General features: G+C 41.9%; 1 protein-coding gene across 7 annotated transcripts in view; it reads left to right on the top strand.

Annotated features, from left to right (window-relative positions):
- The window catches only part of LOC115346308 (GON-4-like protein), a 32,544-nt gene that overhangs the window by 386 nt on the left and 20,519 nt on the right, over nucleotides 1-11,639 (top strand). For 4 of the 7 annotated variants that reach the window (XM_030026206.2, XR_005933236.1, XM_041126276.1 and 1 more), the window contains 13 exons: nucleotides 95-470; nucleotides 2,534-2,755; nucleotides 3,445-3,641; nucleotides 5,034-5,108; nucleotides 5,465-5,515; nucleotides 5,915-5,965; nucleotides 6,747-6,842; nucleotides 7,074-7,178; nucleotides 8,014-8,184; nucleotides 9,028-9,220; nucleotides 9,999-10,100; nucleotides 10,767-10,807; nucleotides 11,114-11,217. In XM_030026206.2, coding sequence (XP_029882066.1) covers nucleotides 107-470; nucleotides 2,534-2,755; nucleotides 3,445-3,641; nucleotides 5,034-5,108; nucleotides 5,465-5,515; nucleotides 5,915-5,965; nucleotides 6,747-6,842; nucleotides 7,074-7,178; nucleotides 8,014-8,184; nucleotides 9,028-9,220; nucleotides 9,999-10,100; nucleotides 10,767-10,807; nucleotides 11,114-11,217 — 1,772 coding nt within the window. In that variant the 5' untranslated portion in view covers nucleotides 95-106. Of the gene's footprint in view, nucleotides 1-6; nucleotides 471-2,533; nucleotides 2,756-3,444; nucleotides 3,642-5,033; nucleotides 5,109-5,464; nucleotides 5,516-5,914; nucleotides 5,966-6,746; nucleotides 6,843-7,073; nucleotides 7,179-7,999; nucleotides 8,185-9,027; nucleotides 9,221-9,998; nucleotides 10,101-10,766; nucleotides 10,808-11,113; nucleotides 11,218-11,639 lie in introns of those variants that run through there. The other 3 variants (XM_030026203.2, XM_030026204.2, XM_041126277.1) reach the window with 3 other exon arrangements.

The following is an 11,639-nucleotide window of genomic DNA, read 5'->3' as shown; positions in this document are numbered from 1 at the left end:
GCCCTTCCGCTTCCTGCGGGGCGAGCGGGACGGGGTGGCGGAGCCCGGGCCCGGGCGGCGGTGTCCCGCGGCCAGCCGCTTTCCTGTCTTCCAGGTGCGCGCCGGGATGTCGCTCTCGCTGAAGATGCTGCCCTGCAAGAAGAGGAGAGCGGCGGTGGCGGGGCCGCAGGGCCCGCGAGAGCGTGGCGGCGCCGAGGAGGACGCGGAGCTGCCCGGCGCCGGCGGCTCCTCCGCGGCGGGCGCCGCCGATGGCGGGTCTTCCGCCAAACTCGCGCCGGCAGCCCGAGCCGGCGGGCCGTACTCCGGCCCGGGGGTGTGGAGGGGGCCCGGGGAGGGCTCGCTGAAGGGCGGGAAGAGGCCCCCGGCCAGGGCGACCCAGGGCTCCGGTCAGGAAGCGCCGGGCGCGAAGGAGGCCTGTGCTGCCGCCCACGTCCCCGAGGGCGTCGCGAGTCCCGAAGCGGTGGCGGAAGGTAAATGCGTGTGCTGCCCGCCGCGGGGGGTGTTACGGGGCGTTCGGTGGTTCTCCGGACGCCGGCTGCCACCTTGGCTCCTGCCTGCTGCTGGTCCGGCCTCGGCCCTGTGAGCTCTGCTCATCGCCGGGCTCAGCTAAGGGAGGGCTTCATGGGCCTGTTTACATAAAGGTTCTCCTTCGGGTGCTTAGTTTTTGTGGTGTTTGTTTTTGTTTTTTTTTTCTCTGAAGTGTTACAAGTTAGCAAGCTTCCCATTTTCAAATTTGGGGGGGTTTCCTCCCTTAAAACATTAGGAAACTGATGGAGAACTTAAGCCACTGGCCTGTAGCGCTTCCGAATGCTAAAGTGCTTTAGAAGTTGCTTTTTTTCAAATTTCCAACCTAAAATACCCAGTTTTGCAAACTTGCATGCATTTTTCTGGTCTTGCCCCTGTGTTTAATCTTTTATGCACTGTAATAGTCATCAGTCCTAACAGTAGCTTTCGTAGACATATTTTGCAAGTTTTATGTGGTGCAAGATATGTTACTTTCACCTAGTCTTTAGACAAGTCTTTGTAAATCCAGGCTTTGATTTGAAACAGTCACCTTGTGTTTATTTTTTTAAAAACAAATGTTTGGCTAATGAGTTGTGAGACTGGCAAAAGTGCAAGGTGCTGGTTCAAAAAATACTGCTTTTCAGAGTTTTTTCTCTGCATTTGCTTTCATTCTCAGAAGATAATTCTTTCAAGCTTTCGAAAAAGTAGTCTGTAGGGACACTTGTGTGGGGCTCTACTGTGATCCTTTACAAGAGCCAATGCAAGTAGAACTTGTGTTAGTATCAAGTTACAAATTTGTTGTGGAACATACGTATTTTGGAAGTTTGTTTAAAAAGCCCAGGTGAACTTTGCTTGCTCTGAGGTTCACTCAGTGAAAGTGTGATGTGTGAGCTAGTGAGGGAGACTTGACTTCACAATCAAAGTGATGCTCATTTTATATTTCCGGTTGTTTTTAAGTCTACTGAAATAAGTGGTTGTGCCCTCTTTCCCCAAATTGCCCATCCTATTCTCTTTCTCTTTTCCTGGCATACATCTTTGTCTCTGAGCTGAACGAGATTGCAGAATTGACCTGGCAAAAAAAGTGGGGGTGTGTGGGAAGCATGGGGGTGGTGGTGTTTTTTCCTCTCTATCTGGATCAACTCCCTGATCTGATTTTCTGTGCAGCTACACAAATACCTGTGCCAGAGCAGCAACTGCTGCAGGGTCGGGGAGCTGGTTTTGTTGGGTGACAGGGTGTTTTCATACTGGCTCAAGGTGTTCATGAAACTCCAGGCTGCAGCTGTTTTTTAGTAATCGTTGTAAGCCCATCTAACTACAGGCTGCAGCGAAAAGGGACAGTGCTTCCTTGTTTCCTTGTGAAAAGTGTTGTCTCTGGTTCTTGTGCTGCTGTGATTGATTAGCTCACTGATTTGACTGAAAGCTGATTTTGTGTCAGGAGAAAGGGGAGTGAAACAGGGGTCAGTTCACAGTTGTTTTCTAGGACTGTGCAGAATAAGAGCGGGAAGGGTATGTAGCCAGCCCTGCCAGCAGTAGTGTGGTTTTAAATTGGCCCAAGGTGGCTGTGAAACTGCATCCTAAGGTTGCAGTCAGCTGTGCTGTTCCAGCTGTGAATAACCTGCCTGGGTGAAGGAGTGCCTGCCCCTAGCTGTTGATTTCTGTTGTTGCAGTTGCATTTATACAACAAGGAGTACAACCATGTTTTAAACAAATCATCGGGTTTTTTGCCGTTGGATCATTTGACAGGAACAGTTTTGAGCATAGCTGTGCAAAAATGATAGTGGAGGGAGCAAGACTGAAATAGCTGGAGGTGGGGATCTCTTCGCCTGGATTTGTTTCCAGCGGGATGGGACTGCTGCTGCAGTGTTCAGTGTATCTGGATTACTTTTACAGGCTAGGTTAGACTTGTGGAGTTGATTTAACAGATTTGAATGGGTCACGATAAGCTTTTGTAATTGCAGCAGCCTCTTAACCTTGCTCAGCTGTGTCCATATGGCATATCTGACTACAATTTAGTGTATACTGTTTACAGGGAAAACACCTAAGCTGTGTACAGAGGTGGAAGTGAATGTGCAGAGAGACCCGTATCTGACGGAAAACCAATCTGCAATGCAGGAGTCTCCAGTGAGAAGTTCTTTGCAGCTGGCTGTTAGAAATCCTACTGTGATGAAGCCACTGAAGAACACCAGAGCTGGTGAGTGGCCCCAGTGGACTGATGAGGAAAATGAGGATTTGGGACTGTTTATTCCATTGGGTAAGCTTTGTGCAAGGAGCAGACCTGTGACTTGATACAGTAGATGCAGAATTCTGGAATTGTGTACACCACAGCAGGGGCTGTTTAGGTGCAACGTTTTTTGAAGTTTCCATCCTGTGCTCTGTAAATCAGTGGCTAAATAAACTACAGATATCCAAGTGAAACTTGCTGGAGCTGATCTCTGCAATTTTCACTTACTAAAAATACTGCTTTCCTTCAGAGGAGGCTATGATTCTTTTATTTCCCCGAGTCAGGAAAAAAGTGCCACGTGGGAAACACTTTAAGTCCTGGAAACTAATCTGCTCTTCCTGTATGGTGCCTGGAGTTTTGCAACTGTTTTAATCTTGATGGCATACTTAAAACACTTCCTTCTGGAAAAGGCATAAAAAGGCTGCTGAGACCATTCTGTAAAAGCAGCTAGTAGACATGGCAAATACATAACCTTTATTTGCTTGACTAATGTGACTCACTTGAGTCCTGCAGAATTTGAACCCATCATTCAGAAGACTTTCTACTTCTTATGGCCATTTCCATTTGGGTGATCTCCTTATCAGCTGTTGGAAAGCTGCTGCCACTTCAGTATTTGCAGAATTCTGGCTTTTTTTTTTTTTTTTTTTAAACTTATACTGTCAGAATGTGCTGGATGTAAAGTATCTGAATTTTTAGATTCCATTTTTGTTAATTTTCAGAGGAGCAAGATGGAGAGGATATTGAGAGAAGGAAGAGGAGGAGGAAGGCAACCAAACGGAAAAGAGAAGGGAAAAGTCAGGAAGAGGAGGGATCTTTGTCTTGTGACATCAAGCTAGATGATACTCTTGATCGCACCTTAGAAGATGGAGCTAAACAGCATAACCTGACAGTTGTCAATGTGCGAAACATCCTGCATGTGAGTGCGGTGGGGCTATGACAGGGAATGGAGAAGTGCCCAGCTTTTTAAGAAAGTGCAGTCTAGACTTGAGTATAGTACTAATCGTTGCACTTGATTTCATGAACAAGGAAGACTGGGTAGGCACACATCTCCTAATCTCTCCTATAAAAAGCTATAAAGAGATAATCATGTGGCATATGTATAAGTTACCTGGACCTGGCTTTGTTAGTAGGTATTGATCCCTGACGACCATTTATTTACAATAGCAAATGGGTCTGTTTTACCGTACTGTAATAGCAGTAGCAGGAGTAATTGAAGTAAAACGTGTACTTCTGGTTCCAGGTGAGGAGATGTAGACTGTGAACTCACTGTTTCTTGTTTTGAGTGAACTGTTTCATGATTAAGTCCTTATGGAATTCTAGTGGTGCTGACAGAAGTGTATTGCTCTTAGTTAATGACCCCAACCAACCTTTTAGTCCATCACACAACTTCCAGTTAGAAAGGAACTGCAAAAAGAATATCTGTGCTGTCACAGCTGTGTAGTGACACTAATTCTACACCTATATTAGGTGTAGATTTCATTTTATCCCATGAGCAGGGTCTGGAGAGCAATATATGTATTTTCCCACAGGATCAAAAATTGTGCTTCCCACCCCTCCCAGGCAGCTAGTCTAATCCAGGTGATCTCAGATATTTTTCCTTTTTGCCATCCCTGTGGCAAACAAACTGGAGACTGCCATGATTCTTTTGGGAAGATTCACCAGCTGATTTTGTGCAAGTGCCATGAATTAATGCCTTTCTCTGTCACGTGGCACTTTGGAAGGTCTGTAAATATCTCACAGTTGCTTACCTTCCCTGGAACCTTATGGTGGCATTCATAAAATGTAGTCACGGATACTGGGTCTCTTCTGGCTTCCCCTATTTCTTTTAAATATATACAATGTTTTCTGAAATGATCTAGCACATGTTTCAAAGAGTAGATTATTACATACTTTCTCTAGATAATTAGACCCTTTTTTGGAAGCCTGTGAGTGCTTAAGGATTTAAGTTTTCTATTGTAGCTTCATAGCAGCATTTCCCACATGGCTGGGATCATCACATTTTACTGATTATGTGACACAAGGGAAGGGAAACTGGTGTGGGCTTTTGTTTCGACTATTTTCTTTCCTTCTGCTGGAAATTTATTCTGTGAAGCATTCACAGAGAATGTAGTGCAAATGTTTTTATCACTGCTTACTTTATATTTTCTTGTCCGGTGACTGAACAATCTTTTTTATTATAACATAATTACAAAGTATATTATACACTGAATATTTCTCCATCATGTTTCCAACTAGTTTATTTTAACTTTAAGTCTGTTTCTTTTTAACAAACAGAATGTAAGGGATACTTTTTTGTGTGTTCCTGTAGGAAGTGATCACAAATGAGCATGTTGTTGCTATGATGAAAGCAGCCATCAGTGAGACAGAAGATATACCTCTGTTTGTAAGTAAAAAGCTTTTTTGGTTTGGTTTTTCAGTTCTTCCAAATGCACGATACCTTCACCAGTCTATCTTCTTGGTCCATGATGTGATATGGAGAGAACAGGTAGAATAGGTAGTACCATAATTTACGTTTCATTACCAGATTTGCCACCTGGATGAAGTGAGTAGTGTCTCTGTATGAGTGTAAATTATGAAGCAGAATTATGAGGGGCTATTTTTGATGTCGCTCTGATCATGTCTAAAAGGTAATGAATTTAAGAAAAGAGAAAAGTCTTGTAGTAAAGAGTTGCTGGGGAAAAGTTTGCAGTTAAGGAAAATAGCTGAATAGGCTGCTGTTGTCTTGTTTTAAACTCTCAGGAGCCCAAAATGACTCGTTCCAAACTGAAGGAAGTTGTGGAGAAAGGAGTGGTATGTATGTCATCTGCTTTTACTATTGTATCCTCCCCCTACCTGAATGGTTTTGAGTGTGGGTCTTCTAAAGAAGTGTAAAGTGTGCTTTTAAGTGATTCATTCTTAAAATGAAAAAATAAGTTAAAACAATGTAAAAAAGAATTCATTTTAGATGAGCAGAATAGAACCAGGTCAGAGTTAGAAAATGGAGTGAATTGACAGTATCTATTATACTGAAGTTATTGCCTGTAGGGATCACATGGGAAGTTTAGAAAGCCTTTGTTTGAAGTCTGTTGTTACTTGGCTACTTTGGAGAACAAGGCCTCAAGATCAAGTACTCATTTGATTTAATAGATTATCTAAGCTGTGCAACATTGTGCTTTTCAGAGACAGTTAAATTGTTTCTGCTATCTTTAGGTGATTCCAACATGGAATATTTCTCCAATTAAGAAGGCAAATGAGGTGAAGGTAAGTGAACTACTGCTGGGAAATCAGAGATCATACTAAAGGCACCCTGCTGAGCAAGGAATCTTTTGGAGAGGTGGAGCAGACTCATGTCTAGCACATTGGGAGTACTGGTGACCAGGAGCATTGCAAACAGGGTATGCAAGGCAGGACAAGGCAGTTAACATAGCAGCAGGTGCACAGAGGGCCCAAAAGAGCTGCCTTCAGGGGAAGACAGAACATGATGAGGTGATGACATGCCATAAGGGTGTCTTTTCTGCTGGGTGGTCCAGCTTCCCATGGTGGTACTGCAGCAGCCTCTACCTGGATGAAATTCCTGATAGTGAATGCCACTGCCTAGGCCTGTTGCTGCAAGGTGTTCCTCCCTGGGACTGGTTTATACACTGTAGGACTGCCTGGAAATACAGCCTGGATCTTTTTTTTTTTCCTGAGTGCTGCCTGCTCCAAAAGATTTGTTATCTATGTGTAGGCAGGATTCAGCAGTGTAGCAGGAGTGAATAGCCATTCCAGTACTAGAAACATGTCATTGAGATGGTGTCTGCTCAAGCAGTGTTTCCATCATATATATGCTAAATAATTTGTGCCCGTTCTTGCACATTTTCAAAGCACCAGTCTTACTTTAGTAATTTCTTTGTTTTCGTCAGCCTTTTTCAGTAGTCTCCTTCCTTTCTGAGCTTCAGGATATTTCCTCAGTTAGAAATCTTTGATCCGGTAGTGCACCATTAGAGTGTAACTCTTTATCTCGCCTGTAAAAAGTTGTCACCTTTCTTCTGTTCTGTTGCAGCCTCCTCAGTTCGTGGACATTCCTCTTGAAGAAGATGATTCATCTGATGAAGAATACCAGCCTGATGATGAGGATGAGGATGAGACTGCAGAAGAGGTAAACGCGATTTGTTCTGTTCAGCATGGAGTTGTCTGCATGTTTGAGGCAGTAGAATGCTCTCTTTATTTTAACACGTGAAAACTGGTAAGTCATCCCGGGCCTTCTAGTAATCTTTCTTCAATGCTATGTTATTCATTTGGCTAAAAAAGAGTCTTTGGAATATTAGTTGAAGCAGTGTTTGATTGTGGCATGATTGATTGATTACATTCTGCGTCTTTTGCACTATAGAGCTTGCTGGAAAGTGATGTAGAGAGCACCGCTTCTTCTCCTCGGGGAGCAAAACGATCTAGGACAAGGCGATCATCTGATGAAGAGGGAGGGATGCTCTGTGAGGTAAATTTGCAAGAGAGTTTTTGCTTTCTTTAGAAACAACTTTCAGTCATTATTCCTAAATTATTAATGCAAAAGCAAGAATACATTATTGCTTAAAGTTGTGGCGACATTACAGGTGTTATGTGGCTTTAGGGTCCCACTGCAATGGTTCTTGCATAAGCAGTGAAGTGCAACCCTTGCAGAAAGAGCTTAGTCTAAAATAAACACGAGTACCTAAAAAAGCACTGGCAATGGAAACCATCGGCTCTTCAGATAACAATTATTTTTCTCATTATTTTTGAGAGGAGTGCAGGAGAATTGCTTTCTGTGCTTGGCTTAGGAGGAGAAATTGATTTTGATAAAAGCATAAAGTTATTTGTGGTGACTGTATGCACTGTCAAATCAGTGGAAGGAGTATGTGCAGTGTGATAAGAGCCGAGTATCAGCAGACAAGAATGAGACAGTGACGGTGAAAACTGACCACTGACACTGGAATCAGTGAAGGAGCAATAATATATTGATATTTCCATGTTCTACTCACCATGCGTTTGTTTTTGGGAGGGTTGGGAGTGTGCCACAATTACTAGCATTCAGGTTTATCAACTCTAGTAATATTGAGACTGATACCCAAATCTTCCAAATGGTCTCCTTTCCTGCAAGTCTTTTGAATAGTAAATTTATTTGCACTTTCTGAAAATCAAAGTGAGTTTAATATGAAGAATCCATTTCCTTCTGTGAAGGATTTCTCTCATTTCTATTGTGCTAGACTCTGGTCAAGCGGAAAAAGAGACTTATTCTGTCCTTGGAAATTTATGTTCTAAATAAAACCTTTTAACACAAAGGCCTTTTTAATTAGATGGAGAAGGTTACTACGCCTGTTGTTAGACATATTAGTGCTGAAGTAGTTCCCATGGGACCTCCACCACCTCCTAAACCAAAGCAAAACAAAGACAGCACTTTCATGGAGAAGCTGCATGCAGTGGATGAAGAATTGGCTTCAAGCCCAGTATGCATGGATTCTTACCAGGTAGTGTTTTGGGGGATGCTATAAATAGTGTGGTTTTAGTTTGGGTAGAATTTGTTAGAAAGGAGGTAGCTTTCTGGTGTTCTCTGCTATTACTTTTACTTCATTCTGCTCTCTTTTTATAACTTTAAATAATAAGTTGAGTCTCCATAGTTTGTAAGACCCTAGCTTTGTGAGAGAATAGAGGTAGCTGTTAGTAAAGTGTTGTTAGTAATGTATACTTTTAGTTTCTTGTATCGTAACTGCACTTTCTGTTTATGCTCAGAAGTCTCACTGCCATTGTTTTGACTATTAAATGTACTTCTGTGACATTTACATGACTAATTAAAATAGTTTTCCTTTTGAAAGATATCTTGTCAGCTTAGTTGTGTTTTGCAGGCAAGTATACTGTTAACACCTGAGGAAGCTTGGTTGTAAAGAGAACCACTGTTTTATATTAATAATGAGAAAAATATTACTGATCTGTGTTGCTGTGCAAGAGTGAGGAGTCCTGAAGAGACAGTCCTGTGCTGCTGCTCAAGATCAATTTCAGATAGTGAAGAGGGCAAACAGAGTAAAACATACATGAAAGAATCAAATATTACAAGTGGAGATTGCTTCCTCGGTAGCAGATAAGAGTTTGGCATGAGATAAATGAACAGTAATGTATTTATAAACAATAGCTGTTTAATAGTGACAGTAATGAAAGTTTAGCTTTCTTGGACTACCGAAGTAAATGATTCTTTGTGGCAGGAATCTAATATTTTGGTGTTGGACTTTTTTGCATGGGCTGAAAACCCTGCTGCTGGAGAAACTGAGAAAAGCAGAGTCGTCGTAACTCCATTGTGCCTTTCCTTCACATTTCAGTCTCTGGAAGACAGCCTCATTGCCTTTCGAACCCGATCTAAGAGACCACTGAAGGATGTTCCTCTTGGTCAGCTGGAGGCTGAGCTCCGAGCCCCAGATATCACACCTGATATGTATGATCCCAATACTGCAGATGATGAAGAATGGAAAAGGTGGCTTGGAGGACTCATGAATGACGATGTGGAGAATGAAGGTATATGATGGATGTTTTGTTGTTGTGTTCACCGGAGTTGGGGGTTACATTGAAAGCCTGGAGTTTTTTCTTTCTATTTATATTTATATGTGGTGTTCTTGGCTGCAGCCATTATCTCATTTAGTAATATGCATGTGTTTTGCATGCCATCAGCTTTCCTCATCTTCTCCATGGACATTTGTGAGGGTTTTCAAACTTTAGGTGTCTGTCTCACTTGTAAATATTTACTAGCCAGCACGTGCAGTAACTGGCAACCATAAATGAAAGTTATGTGTTTCAGCCCTTAATCCATCGTGCTGTGTCATGAAGCTGGCAGCGTTGCTACACCTGAATCTGAGTGTGTCATGCTCCTTGGTAGGGACATGACTTGTTTTGGTAGAAACAACTATTTTGTTCTTCGAGAAGAAAAAAGAACAAGGTTTGGGGCTTGACTTCATTTTGTCCTGAATTTACTGATTGCATACAGTTGTGCAAATTGAATATAAAACACATTGAAATAATACTACTTCACTCTTTCTAAATTAGCTGTAACTCAGGTCACAGAGAATAAATCCAGCTTTTCTAAATGGGAATGGCTACAAATGAGGATGCTAGTAGCTCAGTTTGAAGAGAGGATGGGCTTGATACTGCTTCCATAAAAAGGAACATACAGTTAATTTCAAGCAGTAATCCTAGCCCTCTTTGTGCCAGGTCAGGCAGTAAATCAGGTGGTTCTGCTCCTAGCAATTGATTGGTCTTGGGGCAGGGTAATCACATTTCAAAACATGCTTCTTATTAGATGAAGCAGATGATGATGATGACCCTGAGTACAACTTCCTGGAAGATCTGGATGAACCAGATACAGAAGACTTCAGAAATGATCGTGCTGTGAGAATTACCAGTAAGTCCTTTGGGAATCTCGCCTCCTATCTTGCTAGGATTAGTAATTCATTTTGAAAAGTGAGTGTTCTGTTGCAAAGATTTTGCAGTGTAGGCTAATTAAAAAAAATCTGCGTACTGACTTGAACAGCTTTTCCATGCAAAGCTGGCATTCTGTGAATACATGAAAGGATTTAGCCAGAGCTGCTGTGCTATCAGATGCAACTTTATTCCATAGAAAGAATGAAGAATAATACTTACGTGATAGTACAGTCTTTCATAAAGCTTCAGCCAATTCAGAATTGAATGCTTGCCTTATGACTTGAGTGCAGTTAAATTTTCTCCAAGTCCTTACAATCTTCGTGTTAGTTCTATAGAACTACTATAGAACATACCACTTTTCATCTTGGTTTAGGCCTTATTACAGGTTAACATAACTTTAAATTTAATTCTGAAAATTAGTTTTTATATGACATTTTTGAATCAGAACAGTCTCAGCTGAAGTTTTTTGGGGCCCAGCATTAAAAAGGAATATAATATCAGGGGCCTTTTCTTTTTGGTCCTCTCTTTGCAAGAGAAAGGTTTCACTTTGCAAGAGAGATTCCTTAAATGACTTGATATTATGGCAGGATTGCTAAGGGTTTCTTGGAAAAGGAATCTTCATACGACTTTTTAATTTTACTTGCAGAAAAGGAAGTGAATGAACTGATGGAGGAGCTGTTTGAGACAGTAAGTGATAAATTTGGTATAGCACTGAAGAATAGATCTTTCTCAGATCTGACATGAAATCTCTAAAGCTGTAAAGGGGTGATCTCTGTAAGATGCTTAGTGCTGGCTATGTGCAAAGGGCCCTACCGTAAAAGTGTAATTTTTAGCCTTGGGAAGGAACATATATAGGAAGTTCCTTAAGTCCCTGCAGAGGGACTATGTCTATGCTAAGAGGATCATCATGATCTTTATTAGGTAAAGACAGGTGGTGGTAAATATACTGCTTGAGCTTTCTATTCCTGACTGTTGCTACATGTTTGCTGTCAGTTTCAGGACGAGATGGGTTTCTCAAACATGGAAGATGAAGGTCCAGAAGATGACGAAAATGTTACAGAGTCACGGCCAAATTTTAATACACCACAGGCACTTAGGTAGGATCATTTGGTTATGGTCGTAAAATTAAAAAAATAATAACAACTCTGTTGTGATAAAAAGCCTACGGTTACCTGCAGCTGTACTATGCCACCCACCAAAGAGATAATGCCTTTTCAGCACAGGCCACTGTTTTGAAAGCTCAGAGCCATTTTTATTTATGAGATTGAACACTTAACTTGACCCTCTTTTTTCTGTCTGTCACCTTTGACTTTACTGATTGTGATGCATCTGAAGAAGATGACGACAACAATGAAAATGTCACTGTTCAGAAAAAGACAGCAAGAATGCCTGCACTAAAAGATTGGTGCTGGCTGTTCTGTATCATAGCTGAAAACAGCAGAGGTCTTTCAGAATGGTGATCTATTCCAACAAGCCTGTATCTCTAGTGGAGGATTCTGTTCCTGCTGCCTTAATCTCC

The sequence above is a fragment of the Aquila chrysaetos genome, chromosome 9, assembly GCF_900496995.4.
Source record: "Aquila chrysaetos chrysaetos chromosome 9, bAquChr1.4, whole genome shotgun sequence".
Taxonomy (NCBI): domain Eukaryota; kingdom Metazoa; phylum Chordata; class Aves; order Accipitriformes; family Accipitridae; genus Aquila; species Aquila chrysaetos.
The sequence above is the reverse complement of the archived record's forward strand: the minus strand, read 5'-3'. Positions and strand labels throughout refer to the sequence as shown.